This window comes from Globicephala melas, chromosome 6, assembly GCF_963455315.2.
Source record: "Globicephala melas chromosome 6, mGloMel1.2, whole genome shotgun sequence".
NCBI classification, from domain to species: Eukaryota; Metazoa; Chordata; class Mammalia; order Artiodactyla; family Delphinidae; genus Globicephala; species Globicephala melas.
In genome coordinates, this window is record NC_083319.1 from 39016669 (window position 1) to 39037809 (window position 21141).

Here is a 21141-nt window from a genome sequence, read left to right on the forward strand (position 1 = left end):
TGAACTTTTTTAAAAAACTAATATACTTTCTAGTCATTTCCCTGATTTACCTATATAGGGACGTCAACCAAGAGCATTCAAACAAAGGGAGAAAGAGAACAGAGAGCAACCTACATTTGCTTCCCCAAAACCTGCTTTTTCGCATAATACCAAACATCAAAACAGAATCTACCTACTGGAATGAGTGAGTGGGGAATACAAATATCCCCAGCATGCCCACTTAGCTTTTCCGTGGCCAAGCTGCCCAGCACCTGACACTGGGACATCCTTATAAATATTTAGGGAAATCACTAGGTACGAAAATTCTCTTGGAGCTGAAAAGTTGCATTGGTCCTTTCCTCACATCCCTGCCTTCCCATCCCTGGATTGCTAGAATAAGAAAAGAAGCAACCCTTTGCAGCACACCAAGATCTGAGTTTGCCTGATTGATATAGATTTTCCTGAAAATCAACCTAAAATTGTCCTGATAGGAAATCATCCTATGCCTGGTTTTCAATAGTTCTTTCCCATATTCTTTAAGATTGGGAGTAGCGGGGTGGCATGAGTATTTATACAGGTGGATTAGGTTACTTTCATTTATGCTGAATTTGAGCACTTCCTTCCATCACAACAATGTGACAGGCACTGAAGAGACAAAGAAAAATCATATTTGGTTTGTGCTTTCAAGGAGCTCGTAGCTTAATGACAGTCAAAGAACATATAGAAACATATCTTAGACCAGGGTCGGCAAACTTTGTTTTACGGAAGACCAGATAGTGAATGTTTTCAGCTCTGTGGGCCATATATTTTCTGTTGCAACTACTCAACTCTGCTGTTGAAGCACAAAAGCAGCATAGACAATACTTAAATAGATGGGTGTGGCTATGTTCTAATAAAAACGTATTTACAGGAAAAGGCTACTGGTCAGGTGTGGCCTCTAATTTTCTGATCCCTGACTTAGACTCTACTAGATGTCTTAGGACCTGAGATGAGCACCTCTCAGAGGAAGAGTTTAAAAAAAAAAAAACGGGGGGTGGGGGTGGGGATCAGTCTTCGGTTAGTGTGGTCGCTTGAATAATCAGAACCTTATCCCTTGGTGGTAATTTTTTAATTTATTGAAACTCTCACGGGACTTCCCTGGTGGTGCAGTGGTTAAGAATCCACCTGCCAACGCAGGAGACACGGGTTCAAGCCCTGGTCCGGGATGATCCCACATGCTGCAGAGCAACGAAGCCCATGTGCCACAACTACAGAGCCTGCGATCTAGAGCCCGTGAGCCACAACTGCTGAGCCCACGGGCTGCAACTACTGAAGCTCGCATGCCCTAGAGCCCACGCTCCTCAACAAGAGAAGCCACTGCAATGAGCAGCCCACGCACCATAACGAAGAGTAGCTCCCGCTCAACACAACTTGAGAAAGCCCGCACACAGCAACGAAGACCCAACACAGCCAAAAATAAATAAATAAATATATTTTTAAAAATAGAAATAAAAAAATAAAACTCTCAGTAAGATCTATGGCATTTCTTATGAATATGTGAGGAAATAAAGCAGTTACATTGAATAATAGAATGACTTTATTCATTTTAAAATATTTTTAATACAAGATTTTCTATAGTCATAATTCATTCAATGAGGAAAAACTGCTAAATATGAAAATGATGTTGTAGAAATCTACAGGGCAGAGTAGAGAAAGCCCTAGAGGGAAATAAGAAGAGTCTTACAGAACGTGTTCAGTGGAAATGTGCCCCTGTCATGCACAGAGTTCCTAATTTTTCAAATCATCATGAAATATTCTGGAAAACCCATCCTCACCCCAAAATCTCAACAAAGTCTCTCTTTTTTTTTAAATTATTTTTTTAACATCTTTATTGGAGTATAATTGCTTTACAATGGTGTGTTAGTTTCTGCTTTATAACAAAGTGAATCAGCTATACATATACATATATCCCCACATCTCCTCCCTCTTGCAACTCCCTCCCACCCTCCCTATCCCACCCCTCTAGGTGGTCACAAAGCACCGAGCTGATCTCCCTGTGCTATGTGGCTGCTTCCCACTAGCTATCTATTTTACATTTGGTAGTGTATATATGTCCATGCCACTCTCTCACTTCATCCCAGCTTAACCTTCCCACTCCCTTTGTCCTCAAGTCCATTCTGTACATCTGCATCTTTATTCCTGTCCTGCACCTAGGTTCTTCAGAACCTTTTTTTTTTACATTCCATATATATGTGTTAGCATATGGTATTTGTTTTTCTCTTTCTGACTTACTTCACTCTCTATGACAGACTCTAGGTCCATCCACCTCACTATAAATAATTCAATTTCATTTCTTTTTATGGCTGAGTAATATTCCATTGCACATATGTGCCACATCTTCTTTATCCATTCATCTGTCGATGGACACTTAGGTTGCTTCCATGTCCTGGCTATTGTAAATACAGATGCAATGAACATTGTAGTACATGACTCTCGGACCAGGGCTCGAACCCATGTCCTCTGCATTGGCAGGCGGATTCTTAACCAGTGTGCCACCAGGGAAGCCCCCTGAACCACTTCTAATGCGAAGCTTTTGCCCATCTTGGGGATCCAACTGGGTAACTGCCTCGAACCTTGGAACTCATTGAAAAGCAATACAGTGGAATCTGGGTTGTTTATACAATTTCCTTCATGGTTTTAGCTAAATGATTTCATATCTCTATGCCTCAGTTTCCTCACCTTCAATTCATCATAAATGCTGTCTTTTAAGCCTGTATCATATAGTACTATAAAAAGAAAAGATGGTTTTAAGAGTTTGCTTGACAGGATATCAAAATTACATGTTGGCATCAAATCAAATTTAAATGGAAGCCTTATGTTTCAGTGGGAAAATATGTAAAATCTGTTGTTTTTCTCATTTATAAATCAAATTAAATGAAGCTAAATTTACAATAGGCACCCTATCTGAGGCAATAGAAAACTGCCATGAGGGGGAAAATTTTGTTCAAAAGCAGAACACCTGAGAGGTAAATACTACTATGTCTACATTTTATCTTTCTTTCCTAATGACATTTGAATGTAAAATAAGATGTTCTTAATAAAAGATAACTTTTGAAGACACAAAGTTGAAGGTGACCAATTGGAGTAGTGAGGGCAGAGGGCAAATAACAGTGGTTAAAGATTAAATGGGAAATGAAGAGCATGTAACATTGTTATAGATGGGAAGAGAAAGAGAAGTAGCTGGGGGCAAAACAGGACTGCTACTTTGTTTTCAGATAATATAATCATGGCTGCCTTACAGTTTTCAGCTTTTTAAAATGAGGATTACGGGCTGATCATTCAAGAAATGTAATGTATGTTTTCAAGAAATGTATGTTTTCAGATACATTAAAACGTATGTATATTTAATTTTAATTTTTAAAAAACTTTTATTGGAGCATAGTTGATTTATAACGTTGTGTTAGTTTCAGGTGTACAGCAAAGTGATTCAGTTATCATATACATATATGCATTCTTTTTCAGATTCTTTTCCCATAAAGGTTGTTACAGAATACTGAGTAGAGTTCTCTGTAGGGAACTTGTTGGTTATCTATTTTTTTTGTTTGTTTGTTTTTTGTGGGGTTTTTTTGCGGTACGCGGGCCTCTCACTGCTGTGGCCTCTCCCGTCGCGGAGCACAGGCTCCGGACGCACAGGCTCAGCGGCCATGGCTCACAGGCGCAGCCGCTCCACGGCATGTGGGATCTTCCCGGACCAGGGCATGAACCCGTGTCCCCTGCATCGGCAGGCGGACTCTCAACCCCTGCGCCATCAGGGAAGCCCTGGTTATCTATTTTATATATAGTAGTGCGTGTATGTTAATCCCAAGTTCCTAATTTGTCCCTCCTCTCCATGTTTCCCCTTTGGTAACCATAAGTTTGTTTTCGAAATTTGTGAGTCTTTTTCTGTTTTGTCAATAAGTTTATTTATATCATTTTAAATTAGAGTCCACATATAAGGGATATATGATATTTGTCTTTATCTGATTTACTTAGTTTGATAAACTCTAGGTCCATACATGTTGCTGCAAATGGCATTATTTTGTTCTTTTTTATGACTGAGTAGTATTCCATTGTATACATGTAGTACATCTTCTTTATCCATTCCACGGTTGATGGACATTTAGGTTGCTTCCATGTCTTGGCTATTGTAAATAGTGCTGCAGTAAACACTGGAGTGCGTGTATCTTTTTGAATTATGGTTTTCTCCAGATATACGCCCAGGAGTGGGATTGCTGGATGATGTGGTAGTTCTACTTTTTGTTTTTTAAGGAACCTCCACACTGATCTCCACAGTGGCTGTACCAATTTACATTCTCACCAACAGTGCAAGAGGGTTCCCTTTTCTCTACACCCTCTCCAGCATTTATTGTTTGTAGACTTTTTAAAAAAATATTTATTTATTTGGCTGTGCTGAGTCTTAGTTGCCACATGCGGGATCTTCCTTGCAGCATGTGAGATCTTTTAGTTGCAGTGAGCAGGATCTTTTAGTTGCGGCATGCAGGCTCTTAGCTGCAGCATGCGGGATCTAGTTCCCTGATCAGGGATTGAACAGAGGCCCCCTGCATTGGGAGCATGGAGTCTTAACCACTGGGCTACCAGGGAAGGCCCTGTTTGCAGACTTTTGGTGATGGCCATTCTGACCAGTGTGAGGTGATACCTCACTGTAGTTTTGGTTTGCATTTCTCTGATAATTAGTGATGTTGAGCATCTTTTCATGTGCTTTTTGGCCATCTATATGTCTTCTTTGGAGAAATGTCTATTTAGATCTTCTGCCCATTTTTTAATTGGGTTGTTTGTCAGGTTTTTTGTTTTTTGTTTTTTTTTTTTACATAGAGCTGCATGAGCTGTTTGTAAATTTTGGAGATCGATCCCTTGTCGGTTGCATCATTTGCAAATATTTTCTCCCATTCTGTGGGCTGTCTTTTTGTTTTGTTTACGGTTTCCTTTGCCATGCAGAAGCTTTTAAGTTAGGTCCCATTTGTTTATTTTTATTTTCATTGCTCTAGGAGGTGGATCAAAAAAGATATTGTTGTGATTTACGTAAAAGAGTGTTCTAAAAGAGTGTTCTATGTTTTCCTCTAAGAGTTTTATAGTGTCCGGCCTTACATTTAGGTCTTTGATCCATTTTGAGTTTATTTTTGTGTGTGGTGTTAGAGAATGTTCTAATTTATTTCCTTCCTTCCTTCCTTCCTTCCTTCCTCACTCCCTCTCTCCCTCCCTCCCTCCCTCCCTCCCTCTCTCTCTCTCTCTCTCTCTCTCTCTCTTTCTTTCTTTCTTTCTTTGGCATGGCTTGCAGGATCTTAGTTCCATGACCAGGGATCAAACCCGGGCCCTGTGACTGAAAGTGCTGAGTCCTAACCACTGGACTGCCAGGGAATTCTCCTAATTTCTTTATTTTACATGTAGCTGTCCAGTTTTCCCAGCACCATTTATTAAAGAGACTGTCTTTTCTCCATTGTATAGTCTTGTCTCCTTTGTTGTAGATTAATGGACCATAGGTACATGAGTTTATTTCTGGGCTTTCTATCCTGTCCATTTATCTGTATATCTGTTTTTGTGCCAGCACCATACTGTTTTGATGACTGTAGCTTTGTAGTATAGTCTGAAGTCAAGGAGCCTGACTTCAGCTCCATTTTTCTTTCTCAGGATTGCTTTGGCTATTTGGGGTCTTTTGTGTTTCCATACAAATTTTAATTTTTTAAAAAAGATGACTTCTTTCCCAAAATGTTGTAATGCTTATTTGGTAAAAGAGGTCTTGGGGAGTGAGAGCTACAAATATGGAGAGGGAAAAAGAGTAATTCCTGAGTGTTACTGAACTGTAGACAGATTTCTAAAAATACTAGAAATTGTACTTGGTAGACCAAATAGATACATTTAAATGAGGATTCCAGGAAATGCTGGGCATTGCTTTGCAAATGGCCATCTCTAAATTTTACAGATATTATGTCCACTCACAAAAAGATCCATGGGGTTTTCCAATGTTTCTTGCCCTTTGGTCTACAGTGTAATTTCTCAAAGAGTGTTTACAATGGATGATAAGAATTATATAGAAAAAAATAAAACAGGAGGGTCATGTTCAGAACCCATATATATGGACACTTGATTTATGATAAAAATGAAACTACAAGAAGTGAGGAAAGAATGGCCATTACAATAAATAATGCTGGAAAAACTAGACAGCCACAAGGGGGAAAATTATGTTAAATCAAAGACATTAGATAAAAAAGAATAATTCACACTGTGTATCTGACATCTCATAGTACAAAGCAGTGCTTCTCAAAGTGTGGCCCATGGGCCACTTGCATCCAGGTCACCTGGGTGATACTTAAAGATATAGATACTTGAGCCTACCTTAGACTTGTTGGTTCCCTAGTAGTAAGATCTAAGAATCTGTATTTTTGTCAAACTCCCCTAGATGTTTTTTAGTACACTAAAGCTTGAGATTCACCAGCAGATCATTTTGCAGTTAGAAAAACAACTATCTGAACCCTGGCTCTGCAAATTTATGGGCTAATTAATTAATCTGTCTAATGTAAGTTTTCTTCCCAGTAAAGTGGTGATAATAATAACTTACCGCATAGGTAAGTTGTGATGACTGAATGAGATATTGCATATACAGTGCTTACCATAGTCCTGGTTCATAATAGACACTCCATAAATGTTAAAATTACTCTCCATATCCAGTAAACCTGATAAAAATGATGTGTTTTCAATCATAAACAAAAAATTTCCATTGTAAAATTATAATTTTGAACTAGTATTACTGTATATAAAGGACAGTACCTTTGTCAAGCATACTGGCATGTAAGTGGAGAGTATTTGATCTTGTGAACTTGTTTGGAGGTAATATCTAGACAATACAGCTATTCATTCATACACTTGCACAAAAAAAAACTGTGGTCCCATTTAAAATATGCAACCTTATGGGACTTCCCTGGTGGCGCAGTGGTTAAGAATCTGCCTGCCAATGCAGGGGACACAGGTTCGAGCCCTGGTCCAGGAAGATCCCACATGCCACAGAGCAACTAAGCCCGTGCACCATAACTACTGAGCCTGTGCTCTAGAGCCCGTGAGCCACAACTACTGAGCCTGTGTGCCACAACTGCTGAAGCCTGTGCGCCTACAGTCTGTGCTCCACAACAAGAGAAGCCACCACAATGAGAAGCCCACACACCACAATGAAGACTAGCCCGCACTCGCCTCAACTAGAGAAAGCCTGTGAGCAGCAATGAAGACCCAACACAGCCAAAAATAAATAATAAATAAATGAATGTATCAAAAAAAAAAAAGAAAAGATGCAACCTTAGGTCTTGTGCATGTGATACAATGAGGGACATCTGCCCCATGACCCCAGTGAGCTAAATCACCTTGGGAATGAATGTATGGCAGATTAATTCATTCAGCAAACATTTACTGGAGGATTATGATATTCCAGGTACTGTGCCAGACTCTGAGCATTAAGAGAGAAAGCTGTGGTCCTTCCCCTCCAGCAGCACACAGTTTATGAGATGTTGCAGCATGTTATCTTCACATTTACATGTATTACACATGCAGCAATTTTTTTACACATTAAGTTTTTTGTTAAATGGCTAGGAAACTGGAAAAGCCTGGTTTTTTTGGACAGGCTTTTTGGAATTAGGGATAAAAGAAAAATATTATACAGTACACTTACTGTACCTAGCTTCCTCTCCTCCTCCTGCCCCCCAAAGCAAACATTTTTCTTTGAAACTTTGAAAACAATGCTCCATTTTCTTCTAGCACCCAGCAATACTGAAAGTAAGTGTGATACAATGAGTAAATGAAGGAAACTGCCCCGTGAAACAAAAGCTACCTTAGCAACTTCTCTGGTCTGTCCACTCATCTCCTTGCTCTTCAGTACTCAGGGACTAACTATCAGTGCTGGAAAGTGGACAGCTACTTCAGAAAGTAATGGGGAAAAGAGGTGACAAATCAGGGCCCGACTGTGCCCACTCATAACCAGGAACACCTGAGATTCAGGTGAGACGTTCTGCAAAGACCGTCTATACCAGATTCCTAGGATTACCGTAACTAAGTTCCACCATAACACAGTTGGGTGGCTAAAACAACGTAAATTTATTCTTTTGCAGTCTGGAGACCAGATATTCAACAGCAAGGTGTCAGCAGGGCCAGGCTCCCTCTAAGGGCTCTAGGGGAGAATCTGTTCCATGCCTCTCTCCTAGCTTCTGATAACTGCAGGCGATTCTTGGTATTCCTTGTCTTGTAGCTGCATTGCTCTAATCTCTGCCTCAAACATCACATGGCCTTCCTCTCTCTATGTCATCTCTTCTTATAAGAACACCAGTCCTTGGATTATAGGCTCAATCTATTCTAAGATGTTCATGTGAATTTGACTAATTACATCTGAAAAGATCCTATTTCTAAATAATGACATTCTAAGGTTCCCAGTGGATATGAATTTGGGGGAGACACTATCCAACCCAGTCCAGTCTCAGGAAAGCATGGTCTTAGGGGAAGGCGGTGATAAGGGTTAGTTGAAATGCAGGCAGGCAGCAGATGGGAGCAAAGGCCAGGAGACAGAAACAGCGGCGCACTTAGCATCCAGCAGCACTGATCTATTCAGGATTGCCTTCCCACATGTTCCTACCTTCACTGACAGGGCCCACGTGTCCATTCAGGCATAAGAGGCACAGGGTCAAGGTACCTTTAGGGGACTATGGAAATGTTTCAATCTCTTTTAAAATCTAAAGAAAAAATAAATATAATCCAACCTGGATTACATTGATATTTATATCAGTATAGTCATAACATATAATTTTTAATATTTTTTATGGAGGAGGGGGCTCAGGAGAGGCTAAAGTGCTTAAGGCACACAAAAGTCATAATGCAGCCCCATTTACCAATGCTCATGCTCTCTGGTGGAAATTTCCTCCCTCTTCCATCATCCATCTTACCCTTCAGGCCTCAATTTATGAATCATTTGTCTTGGGGAAACTTTCCTTGAGAACATTTTCTCCTCCATCTCACCCCTATTGCATTCCCCCACATACTCACACCTAGCTTGGTGTATGTGCTCCTTATGTGCATAGCTCTATCACTCCAACTCCACGTTGTTTTACAATGACCCATTCCTATGGAGTCACTCAGAGACTCAATATCAGGTATCACTGTGATGCAGATACTATTGGTGCTCCACCTAGATCCACTTTGTCATTATCGTGCCTCAGATGTCATGAGTGCATGGCTCACACTCCAAGCCTCCCAGAGAAACTGTCCTTGCCTGACAGAACTGTCTGGCGGTGCTTGCGAGCTCACATTAGCCTCTACTCAAACCCACCTCCAAGGGTGGTCCATAGCTAACCAGTGACCGATAGCAGGGTTGTAACAGCCCAGCCCCTTTGCCGATGGGGAGAATAACTTGTATGGCACCATTCACTCCCCAGAGTGTCCTGTGAAATCACATCGTAGCTTAGCTTCTTCCCCTGCCCTATTCTGTTTCCCCACCACATATACAGCATTCCCTCAGGATTAAATGGCTTGCTAAGAATACCCACATCAATCTCTGCTTCTAGGGAGCATGACCTGAGACATTTTGAATTGCCATGACCAGCATGAACAAACTGGCGAAAACTGTCTAATAAATGAACATATTGAATGAATGAATGAGTGGACAAATGAAGGAATAAATGTTGGAGAGACACGGAAGCAAGCATCAAAGACCTACACAGGCCTTTACAAGGGCTGAACTGATAACAAAAGAACTTCAGCCCTTGCTAAACTGACAGCTTGAGCACAGGGAGAAAAGATAGGCATGTAGGCTCTAGAACAATGGCGTAAGACAGGTTCTCTCACAAAAACTGGGGAAGAGTCTGACAATTAGACCTGAAGGACAATGCCTGCTGTGTGCCTGGTTAGTCACTTCCACGAATACCAACAGACTAAGATGATATTAAGCCATCAAAACTGATGGAGATTTCCTTAAATTCTCTCAGACCTGATTGGCCCAGAGCTGGGGACAAGATGAGTTTGCAAGTTTGGATTATGAGGTTAGTTCCAATGAATATTTGGAAATGATGATTTGTTGATGAAAGGCTGCCTTTGGGGCTTCCCTGGTGGCGCAGTGGTTGAGAGTCTGCCTGCCGATGCAGGGGACACAGGTTCGTGCCCTGGTCCGGGAGGATCCCGCATGCCGCGGAGCGGCTGGGCCCGTGAGCCATGGCTGCTGAGCCTGCACGTCCAGAGCCTGTGCTCCGCAATGGGAGAGGCCACAACAGTGAGAGGCCAACGTACAGCAAAAAAAAAAAAAGAAAGAAAGAAAGGCTGCCTTTGAAGACCTGATACCCTGGTGATCCTAAAAGTGTGGTCCTCTGGAGCCAGTGTCAGACAAGCTGGGAAAATAAGAGAAGATTTCATGGCATGGAATTTCTATCATAGATATGATTCTTTGTAATTTAAGCAGATCCTCTCAACCTTTGCAGCAGTTTTGGAGCTGAGCAGATGGCAGGGGAAGGCTTGACTAAGTGGTGAAGTTTCAGCTGCAAAAGGCAATTCCTAGAATGACAATTCAGAAACTCATTTCCCCCAACACTTATCATATTGGCAGAGGGTTCATGAATCTTTTTAGGAAAACGAGAAGGAAGCAGTGCATCAGAATAAGGCATCCTGTGTTTGGTTAGGTTATATGGAAGCAAACACTACTGAATCCAATTCTTCCTGAGTGTTTGCTATTCCCAAGGCAGAGGGCCAGACTTGTTTGTAAATTAAATACTACCAAAAAAGCTAAAGCTCAGGGTCTGCAATCTAAAAGACTTCCGGCACACAAAGCAACTACTAGAAGCATTCTAAGTTGCTCCAACCCTGGCTGGCATTACAGACCCCTGTAGTTTCCAGCTACATCTTATAAAGCCCCAACCCCCGGGCCATGGACCAGTACCGGTCCGTGGCCTGTTAGGAACCAGGCCACACAGCAGGAGGAGAGAGGCAGGCAAGTGAGCAAAGCTTCATCTGTATTTACAGCCGCTCCCCATCGCTCGCATTACCGCCTGAGCTCCGCCTCATGTCGGATCAGCGGCGGCATTAGGTTCTCATAGGAGCTCAAACCCTGCTGTGAACTGCACATGTGAGGGATCTAGGTTGCCCGCTCCTTATGAGAATCTAATGCCTGAGGATCTGAGGTGGAGCTGAGGCAGTGATGCTAACACTGGGGAGTGGCTGCAAATACAGATTATCATTAGCAGAGAGGTTTGACTGCACAGAGACCATGATAAATCAATTGCTTGCAGACTCATATCAAAACCCTATCAGTGAGTGGCAACTGAAGACAGGCTCAGGGATCCCACTGATTCTGCATTATGGTGAGTTGTATAATTACTTCATTATATATTACAATGTAATAATAATTAGAAATAAAGTGCACAATAAATGTAATGTGCTTGAATCATCCTGAAACCATCCCCCCACCCCGGGGTCCATGGAAAAATTGCCTTCCATGAAACCAGTCCCTGGTGCCAAAAAGGTTAGGGACCGCTGTTATAAAGAAACAGCGAGTTTGTAGAAAGAACATAATCTGGACTCAAATCCTGCCTCTGATACTAAATAACTATATTATCTTGAACAAATTGCTTTTCCTTTCCGAGCCTGTTTCCACAAATGTAACATGGGGATGGAGGTGGGGGAGGGAATAATAGCAATCTCAAAGGATTATTGTAAAAATTCAGTGTGATAATGTTTATGAAAGTAACTGGCAAACAGTAGACTTTAAACTCATATCAGTTTTTCTTCATTTCTATTCTGCCTAGCTTGGCAGAAGTTTATGTCAAAATAGCTGCATTCTTTCAAAGCATTTCAGCTCTGGCTCATCTATAATTTTTCCTTTATCTTCAAGTAACTTTAATATTAAAGTTTGTGTTCCTTGAAATTCCATAGCCCTTATTCTGTGTGAATGAAGCAATGAGGTCCGGCTTTTGGGATTTTAGTTTCGATCCTTTGCATTGCATATGTAACAAACTATAAATGCATTTGATATTCAGAAACTATAAATGTATATTGTCTTTTAGTGAGGACTGAGGACTGGTTGTTTTAATTCAGTTTAAATTACTCAAATGCAATAAAAGTGTTATCAACTGAGATTATTTCTGTGGCAAATAATAGAAAAGCTATTCAACTGGCTTTAAAAATTCAGGGAATTTACTAGCTCCTGTAACTGAAAAGTCCATAGGACTTTCCATGGGTTGGTCCCAGGCATGGTTTGGTCTATAGGCTCTGGCTCAATTTTTCTGCAGTTACCTCAGTTCTGTCTGCCTTCAAATGTTGGCTTTGTTCTTGGGCTGGCCTCATAAAATGACTGCCAGCAGCACTTATGGTGGTTCTGCAGTCACATCCAAGGGTAGAACCAAGGCCAAAGCCAGTTTTTGGTAACATCATCATACAAAAGTCCCAGGCTTCACTCTTACTGGACTACTCCAACATAGTGTCTGTAGGATGGGAACTGCTATGCTCTGACTGGCTTAAACCTGTATCAATCACTGTGACAAAGAACTGGGATTATTCTGAGAGGCTTAGATCAAGCAGGACCCTCCTCTGGATCTGAAGATAAGGTTCATCCCTCCTAAAGTCCATGGTTGTCACTCAAGGAAGCTGAAATGGATGGTAAAGGAACAAATTCAATGTCTGCTAAAATTAAAAACGAAATTTTAGCAATTTAGCACAGTGTTCCTAAATGTCTGGTTTTTTCTTTTTGAAATTATCACTTATTTCACTACACTGAACACTTTCCAAATAAAATATCACACTTTAGCATCCAAGGGCAATGGTACACTGAGAGTCAACTAATACAAGGCAAGACATCAGCAGGAATTTCAGGACATCAAGATGAGAGCTCTTCTTTCTTGCTTTTTCTCTCTCCACTTTCCCTCATTTTTGTCTCCCTCTATTTTCTCATGAATTTTTTTCCTCACTTTCTTCCATCTATATTCCTCTTTTTCTTTTTTATTTTATCGTTTTATTTATTTATTTTTAACATCTTTATTGGAGTATAATTGCTTTACAATGGTGTGTTAGTTTCTGCTTTATAACAAAGTGAATCAGCTATACATATACATATATCCCCATATCTCCTCCCTCTCGCAACTCCCTCCCACCCTCCCTATCCCATCCCTCTAGGTGGTCACAAAACACCGAGCTGATCTCCCTGTGCTATGTGGCTGCTTCCCACTAGCTATCTATTTTACATTTGGTAGTGTATATATGTCCATGCCACTCTCTCACTTTGTCACAGCTTACCCTTCCCCCTCCCCATATCCTCAAGTCCATTCTCTACTAGTTCTGCATCTTTATTCCCATCTTGCCCCTAGGTTCTTCATGACCATTTTTTTTTCTTAGATTCCATATATATGTGTTAGCATATGGTATTTGTTTTCTCTTTCTGACTTACTTCACTCTGTATGACAGACTCTAGGTCCAACCACCTCACTACAAATAACTCAATTTCATTTCTTTTTATGGCTGAGTAATATTCCATTGCATATATGTGCCACATCTTCTTTACCCATTCATCTCTTGATGGGCACATAGGTTGTTTCCATCTCCGGGCTATTGTAAATAGAGCTGCAATGAACATTGTGGTACATGACTCTTTTTGAATTATGGTTTTCTCAGGGTATATGCCCAGTAGTGGGATTGCTGGGTCATATGGTAGCTCTATTTTTAGCTTTTTAAGGAACCTCCATACTGTTCTCCATAGTGGCTGTAGCAATCTACATTCCCACCAACAGTGCAAGAGTGTTCCCTTTTCTCCACACCCTCTTCAGCATTTATTGTTTGTAGAGTTTTTGATGATGGCCTCAATAGACATTTCTCAAAAGAAGATATACGGATAGCCAACAAACACATGAAAGAATGCTCAACATCATTAATCATTAGAGAAATGCACATCAAAACTACAATGAGGTATCACCTCACACCAGTCAGAATGGCCATCATCTTTTTCTTTTCTTAACATGCCTTTTAAAATATGCAAACATAACAGGATGTGAGATTAGACATTTCTTGATGTCTAACCAGGAAATTTTAGCTAAAGCCTCAAAGCTATCAAAACAGATCATCATCTATCATCTAGGGACATGTCCTCTCAGAAATTATTAAAAGAGGCCAAACTCATCCATTGCTCACCTCCCCAGCAGCATAATGAAAGAGAAAACTAGAGCTTCATCAGAAAGAAAGTTCTTCAAAGGTGAACTTATATGTAGATATGAGAAAGGGATGTTTTCACCCAGCCTGGAGCCAACTGAAGAAGCTTTCAAGTGAATCTCTCAGAAAAGCCAGAGCTTGTCAGGTAAGGGAGGCTGGTATCTTACTTACTTGAAGCTGGATATTTTAAAAATTCCAGGGGAATTCCCTGGCAGTCCAGTGGTGAGGACTCAGTGCTTTCAGTGCCAAGGCCCAGGTTGGATCCCTGGTCGGGGAGCTAAGATCCCGCAAGCCATGTGGCACGGCCAGAAAAAAAAAAAAAATCCGTAATACTGGAGTTCGGTGGGACAGGGGAGGAAAGGAAAGAGTGAAAGTACAGATAATGCCCATCTTTCCCACTGCCAAACCCCAAGCTTTGAGTCAGAATTAAGCTGAGGAGAGAGCAAAGAACTCGGGTGAAACTTTTAAACTGTATGCAGGATGGAGAGTCATTGTGTGGGGTTTTTTTTTTTAGATTCAACTAGGTTCTCTAATACTTGAAAATATAACTCTTCAGTAATAGCCAAACATGATTCTGCCTGAGCTGTTTTCAAGAGGTGAGGAAGCAAAAGTCCTAAAGCATGTTGTTAGTTGTACGAATTTTTAAAAAATGTTTTGCCTTACATTTTAACGTAAAGAAAAACGTTGTTTCCCAACTGTACCCCCACTAAATTCAGTTTATGTAATAAACTTACTATATGAATGCAAATTATCATATATGCATCTTCAATATACCTTCTCTGAGCATACCTAAATAATGCATCAGTGGGGTCCTCCAGGAAATGTGGAATTTTCATACAGAGCAATTGAGGAGTTTACAAAGATCTGGGGCAGTGGGAGGCTAAGGTCAGCAAATGGAGGAAGGATGGAGAAACACCAGAGGGAGCCTTAGCATCCCCAGGCCTGCAGAGAGAAGGGGAGGGAGTGGTCACCCAAGCCCAAAGAGGGATGGAGCTGAGCTTCTCTCTGATGTGCTGATGCCTTGGATAGCAGCAGGCAAGGAAGCCCGGCCGGTGCTGGGCACAGAGCAGGATGCAGACCAGTGAACAGCTCAGTGGGACTGGCAAATAGCGAATATTCAGCACATGTATTTCATTTTCTAAATTCTAACAAATATCATTGTAATTGATACAGAATACTCAAAGTACTTAAAACTGGTGATAAAGTAGAATTTCCCCATTGAGTCTCTTGGCAAAAACAGAATTACATTCCTCAAGGACAAAAAATTAACCACAGGCCAATGAAATCGGCCTAAAGAGTATACAAAATGTATTTAAACACAAATGTTATTCACCCAAAATTCACCTCAACATGTGATAAGAGTTAATTACCAAAACAAATCTGGAAATAAAAATGCTGAAAATGGAAACCAAAGAAACAGTGACCCTATGTAAGATCACAAACGACACAAGCCCAAGGCCCACTTCGCCCACGCTGACCTCGCAGCACAGACTATTAAAGCACCATCTCTTTCAACATCTTTGCTCAGACAGGCCCTCAATGCTATATTTTCTGACACCTAGGCAGTCTAAAATCACGATAAAATCACCTGTATTCCTAGGAATACAGAAAACTTTGTCATTCTTAGCATCTCAAAAGATCACTTTTTCCCTTTGCATCATTTTTCCATTACTCTCTGCATTCTTATCTTTGTGAACTTAGAGCGGGGCACCTAATTTTTCCACATCTTTGTTTTTTCTCACTGATGAAATAAGGACGCAAGATTTGTTCAACTCATTCTTTCCCCAACCTATCCCTTCAGTTGGTTCCCACATTCCAGCCATACAACACCCAGTCTTTCTCTTTCTGAACTCAACTACGTGCAGAGTTCTGTGTTCTGTCATTGCTCTGCAAAAGCTTCCTCTCTGTCCCCATCACACACACACACACACACACACACACACACACACACACACACACACACACACACACACACACACACACACACCCTTCCACCACTCCACCGTCCAAGGAAATCCTTCAAGGTCCAGTTTAAATGTTATCTCTTCTCTCAACCCCCCACTAATCTTGCCCTATTCCACACCCCCAAGCCCAATATGATCAATAGAGTTGAATATCCCCTCTCCTCTGCTCACCTGGTACTTAGTCCTCTTAGAATGGTCTTTATTACCCACATCACAATTAGCTCTTTCGGTGACCATCTTCCCATTAGACTGATAGATCTTGGAGGCAGAAACCATGCCATTTATCTCTGTATCTCCAGTGGCAGAGGGAGAAGGTTTATGCCTAAAGAAAGAAAAAAAAAAACCTGAAAAGGTTTTCGAGATCTTTTTAAGGTTTTGTAAGCAACAGAAATAACCGCTGTGCACTCCCCTCTGCTCTACTGGTACGTTAGGGCCAGGGCTACAAGGAGACAGATGGTGGACATGGACACTGGCTTCCCCTTTGACCAGAAATCTGGTCAAGGCCACCTCAAAATCCATCTAACACAAAGACAAGAACAACATGTAATAAATTAAAACCACCTTTTGCTACTTAGTTCTTAGCTATGTTCTACATGTCAAGTTGCCTTAAAATGAGAGGTGGCGGTTCATTAATATCTTACTGCTTGCACTGTGTTTACAAAATGGGTTGTGCTGCAACACACTTACACAGTTATAAATAAAGCAAACTGCCAAGAGATTAGCTGTGGAAGATCTGAGATTCTGTTTTCACAAGGACTCTCCCAGTCACTTCACGCTTATGGCAAATTCATGACTGTACCCTAAGGTCTATTTAGCCTAGACTAAGCGGCTGTCACCAGCTCCATTAATGCCGCAGCAAACTCAGTGGAGCTGCTTACAGACCAGGGAGGAGAATGATGTCACTTTGCTTTTAACAGACACCATTCTGAAGTCTTTGCGTTTCCTTTGCAGTCAGCAAGACAGACCCCAAGTTCAGGAAGAGAAGTTTCTGACTATAAAGTTTCAAGAATTCCCTTCCTGCCCACCTGTCTCTTTGAGTCATGTTGACTATGCTCATTAGATGGGTTACTCACGTACAGTAAGTTCCTATTATTTGCAACCCATTGTTCTCTAAAACTGCTTCGTAAACTATAAAGGGCTTTAAAAATTCACTTGTTTTCCTGCCTGAGGTGAGGACAACTCCCCCTCCAGCTGAAATTATCAGCACACAAATCACAACTATCCACCAGTGAGGACAGACTTTCCCTGATTTCTAAAGCAACATATTAAAGCGGAAAGGATCCTTTATTTAGAGAACCAAAAGGCTTAGGTCCAAATTCTGGCTACATTACCAGGGCTTGGACTAAGCTGAGGTGAGCAAGGGGCCCAGGGAGCAAAACTAAAGGCAGCCCTCACTCTCAGATCTCCCTGGTCCTGCCCCATCCACTATAACCTCTGAGAATTTTTTTTTTTTGAGGGAAAATTCATACAACACAAAATTAACCATTTGGAAGTGTACAATTCAGTGACATTTAGTAGAGTCACAATGTTGTGCGACCACCACCTCTATTTAGTTGCAAACATTTTCGTCACCCCAAAAGGAAACCTCATACCCATTAAGTAGTCACACCTCATCCATCCCTCCCTCCAACCCCTGGCAACCACCAATTGCCTTCCTATCTCTATGGATACCACATGTGTGCTTTTGAGTAGCAGTACTAATAACCAAGTTACCTTGTGCCAAGACACTATTTGAAGAGTTTTATGTGCATTCATTCAGTTAATCCTCACAAAAAAACCCAATGAGGTAGACACTAATATCCCCAGGTGAATGGCTTATTATTTAATTCTCTAATTATCATTTCTTCATCTGTAAAATGAAGAAAATAGCAACACTCTAACAACAGTTTGCTAAGCACATTTATGTGAGAGGCATTGTTCTAAGTCAGAAATAGCAATAGGATTCAACTGTAACTAACTGGGAGTGACTTCCTGTAGAAAAGAGGGAGAGGAATTCTTGAGATAGCTTGCTGGGACAGAGTGTAATCATCGACTCGTGATGTCTGCCATGGACAGAGGACTGGGTGAAGTGCCGTAAGAAATGGAGATCTGCCCTCCCTCCTAGACAAGTAAGGGAAAAGAAAAAAGACAAGTGAAATCAGACTCTGCCTCAGTCCAGAACAGGAAGGAAGCAATTCCATGCGAGTGTAATGAGGCAGTGAAGGCAGTTCGTACAGTGTTAAGAGCAGAGGCTTTGGAATTTGAAACAAAACAAAATGGAACGTGTTAAATTCTCAACTCTGCAGTTCATAGGTAATATCCTGAAAATGTTATCTAACCTTTCTTAGTCTCACTTCCTCTTTTGTAAAATAGCTAATAAATCTAATTCATAAAGTTCTGGTGGGAATGTCATGAGATCATGTGAGTGAATGGCTAAGCACTGTATCTGACATATAGTAAGAGCTTAATAAAAGGCTAGGAAATAAAATATATATATTGTATTATATATTACATATTATATCATATAATATTAGGTATATTATACATACTTTATATATTTAATATTTATATATAAGAATATGTGTGTATGTACATGTGTGTACAATATATATAAATATTCAAATATAAAAATAAGTATATATATATATATATATATATATATACACAAACACATACACCCATCCTCTCCTCTTTATAGGACATAGAATGGACACAAAGGAGGACTCAAGTCTACTTGCAAGAGGGAATGGAGATTAGAAAAGCTTTCTTACAAAAGGAGGCCCTTGAGATGATTCTTGAAAGAATAGACCCATATGCCTGCCTCATCCTGTTGTTCTGAGGATTTGGTGACATCATTTATTTAAAGCATTTTGCACAATGCCTGCAGTCCACAAATGTTAGCTACGTATAATGTTTTTGTTGGCTGCTTTATTATTCCATTGTGACCCTCTGAATCAGTCAAATTTCTTCATGGCAAAGAACAGAAACTGCTTCCAGGTACCTCAAACAGAAGAGAAATTTCTTGGAAGGGTCTCAGAGAGTTCAATGACTCAATAGGAAGCAGGTTCAGAGCAGAGACAGGAACCCAGAGGGGCCAGGCAGCTGAGGACACAGCCTGGACCAACTCCCTGGAGCAGTCTGGTTAGGTCAGTGCCAAGGACACCATTGCCGCTGGGCACTCAGCACTGCTGCCATCGTCAAGAGTGAGTCTCCTACTGGGCATATACCCTGAGAAAACCATAATTCAAAAAGACACATGCACCCCAATGTTCATTGCAGCACTATTTACAATAGCCAGGTCATGGAAGCAACCTAAATGTCCATCGACAGACGAATGGCTAAAGAAGATGTGGTACATATATACAATGGAATATTACTCAGCCATAAAAACAAACGAAATTGAGTCACTTGTTGAGACGCGGATGGATCTTGAGACTGTCAAACAGAGTGAAGTAAGTCAGAAAGAGAAAAACAAATATCGTATATTAATGCATATATGTGGAACACAGAAAAATGGTACAGATGAACAGGTTTGCAGGGCAGAAATTGAGACACAGATGTAGAGAACAACCGTATGGACACCAAGGGGGAAGTGGCGCGGGGGTGGGTGTGGTGGTGTGATGAACTGGGCGATTGGGATTGACATATATATACTGATGTGTATAAAACAGATAACTAATAAGAACCTGCTGTATAAAAAAATAAAATAAAATTCAAAAAAAAAAGAGAGTGAGTCTCCTACTGGGCATATAACCTGAGAAAACCATAATTCAAAAAGATATATGTACCCCAATGTTCATTGCAGCACTATTTACAATAGCCAGCTCATGGAAGCAACCTAAATGCCCATCGACAGATGAATGGATAAAGAAGGTGGGGCACATATATACAATGGAATAATACGCAGCCATAAAAAGTAACAAAATTGAGTTATTTGTAATGAGGTGGATGGACCTAGAGTCTGTCATACAGAGCAAAGTAAGTCAGAAAGAGGAAAACAAATACCATATGGAATCTAAAAAAACCGTACTGATGAACCTAGAGGCAGAGCAGAAATAAAGACACAGATGTAGAGAATGGACTTGAGGACATGGCAGGGGGCGGGGGGTGAGGGGAAGATGGGACGAAGTGAGAGAGTAGCATTGACATATATATATTACCAAATGTAAAATGGATGGCTAGTGGGAAGCTGCTGCATAGCACAGGGAGATCAGCTCAGTGCTTTGTGACCACCTAGAGGGATGGGATAGGGAAGGTGGGAGGGAGGCTCAGGAGGGAGGAGATATGGGGATATATGTATACATACAGCTGATTCACTTTGTTGTACAGCAGAAACTAACACAGTATTGTAAAGCAATTATACTCCAATAAAGATGTAAAAAAAAAAAATAAGCCCAGTGTATAAGGGTCCTGGGAGTGGTTCATCCAGAAAGGGCATAAATCCTCTTCCCAGGGAGCATTTCAGGATCATTTCCGAGATGCCTGCCAGCCAAGGGTCAGAAGTGAAAGCATCACTTTCCCGTGGAGGCCGGTGGTGCTCTCTGGGGCAGGTGCCCGCTGTGTGGCCTAGGGGTGCCCTGAGCTTTGGAGTTTTATGTCAACAGGAGTATTTTTATTGAACGTCACATGGTAAACACAAAGAAAATCCTCTGGTTTCGGACTTAATGCCAGCAGGGCACAGAATTGAGAGTTTTTTGCTTATCACTTCATTTTCTGCTGAACTTGGTCAAGCTCAAATATTACAATCTTTTTGTTCCTGGAGCGAGGCTTTCTGCCCTCGTTAGAAATATTGCAATCTGCCTTGTACCCACATCTTGCACTATTTGTTTAGTTCTTTAATAAAAGAAACGCTAATCCATGTACAAAAAAAAAAAAAAAGGAGTGAGTCTCAGTGTCCCTGAGATTTTCTACCATTCCCCCAGGATGTGACACCCTTGATGAGAGAATCTGTTGACTGATTCTAAGTCAACTGTCCACATCTCAGCTGCCAGTGGTTATTAAGAGAAGGTAACTGGCCTCTTCAACATCCACAGCA

General features: G+C 41.0%; 1 protein-coding gene across 1 annotated transcript in view; it reads right to left on the bottom strand.

Moving 5' to 3' along the window:
- The window catches only part of LOC115863900 (spermatogenesis-associated protein 31D4-like), a 201975-nt gene that overhangs the window by 19737 nt on the left and 161097 nt on the right, over positions 1 to 21141 (bottom strand). Inside the window, exon 4 of the mRNA XM_060300808.1 lies at positions 16299 to 16449. Within this exon, the coding sequence (XP_060156791.1) occupies positions 16299 to 16408 (110 nt within the window). The 5' untranslated portion in view covers positions 16409 to 16449. The remainder of the gene's footprint in view (positions 1 to 16298; positions 16450 to 21141) is intronic.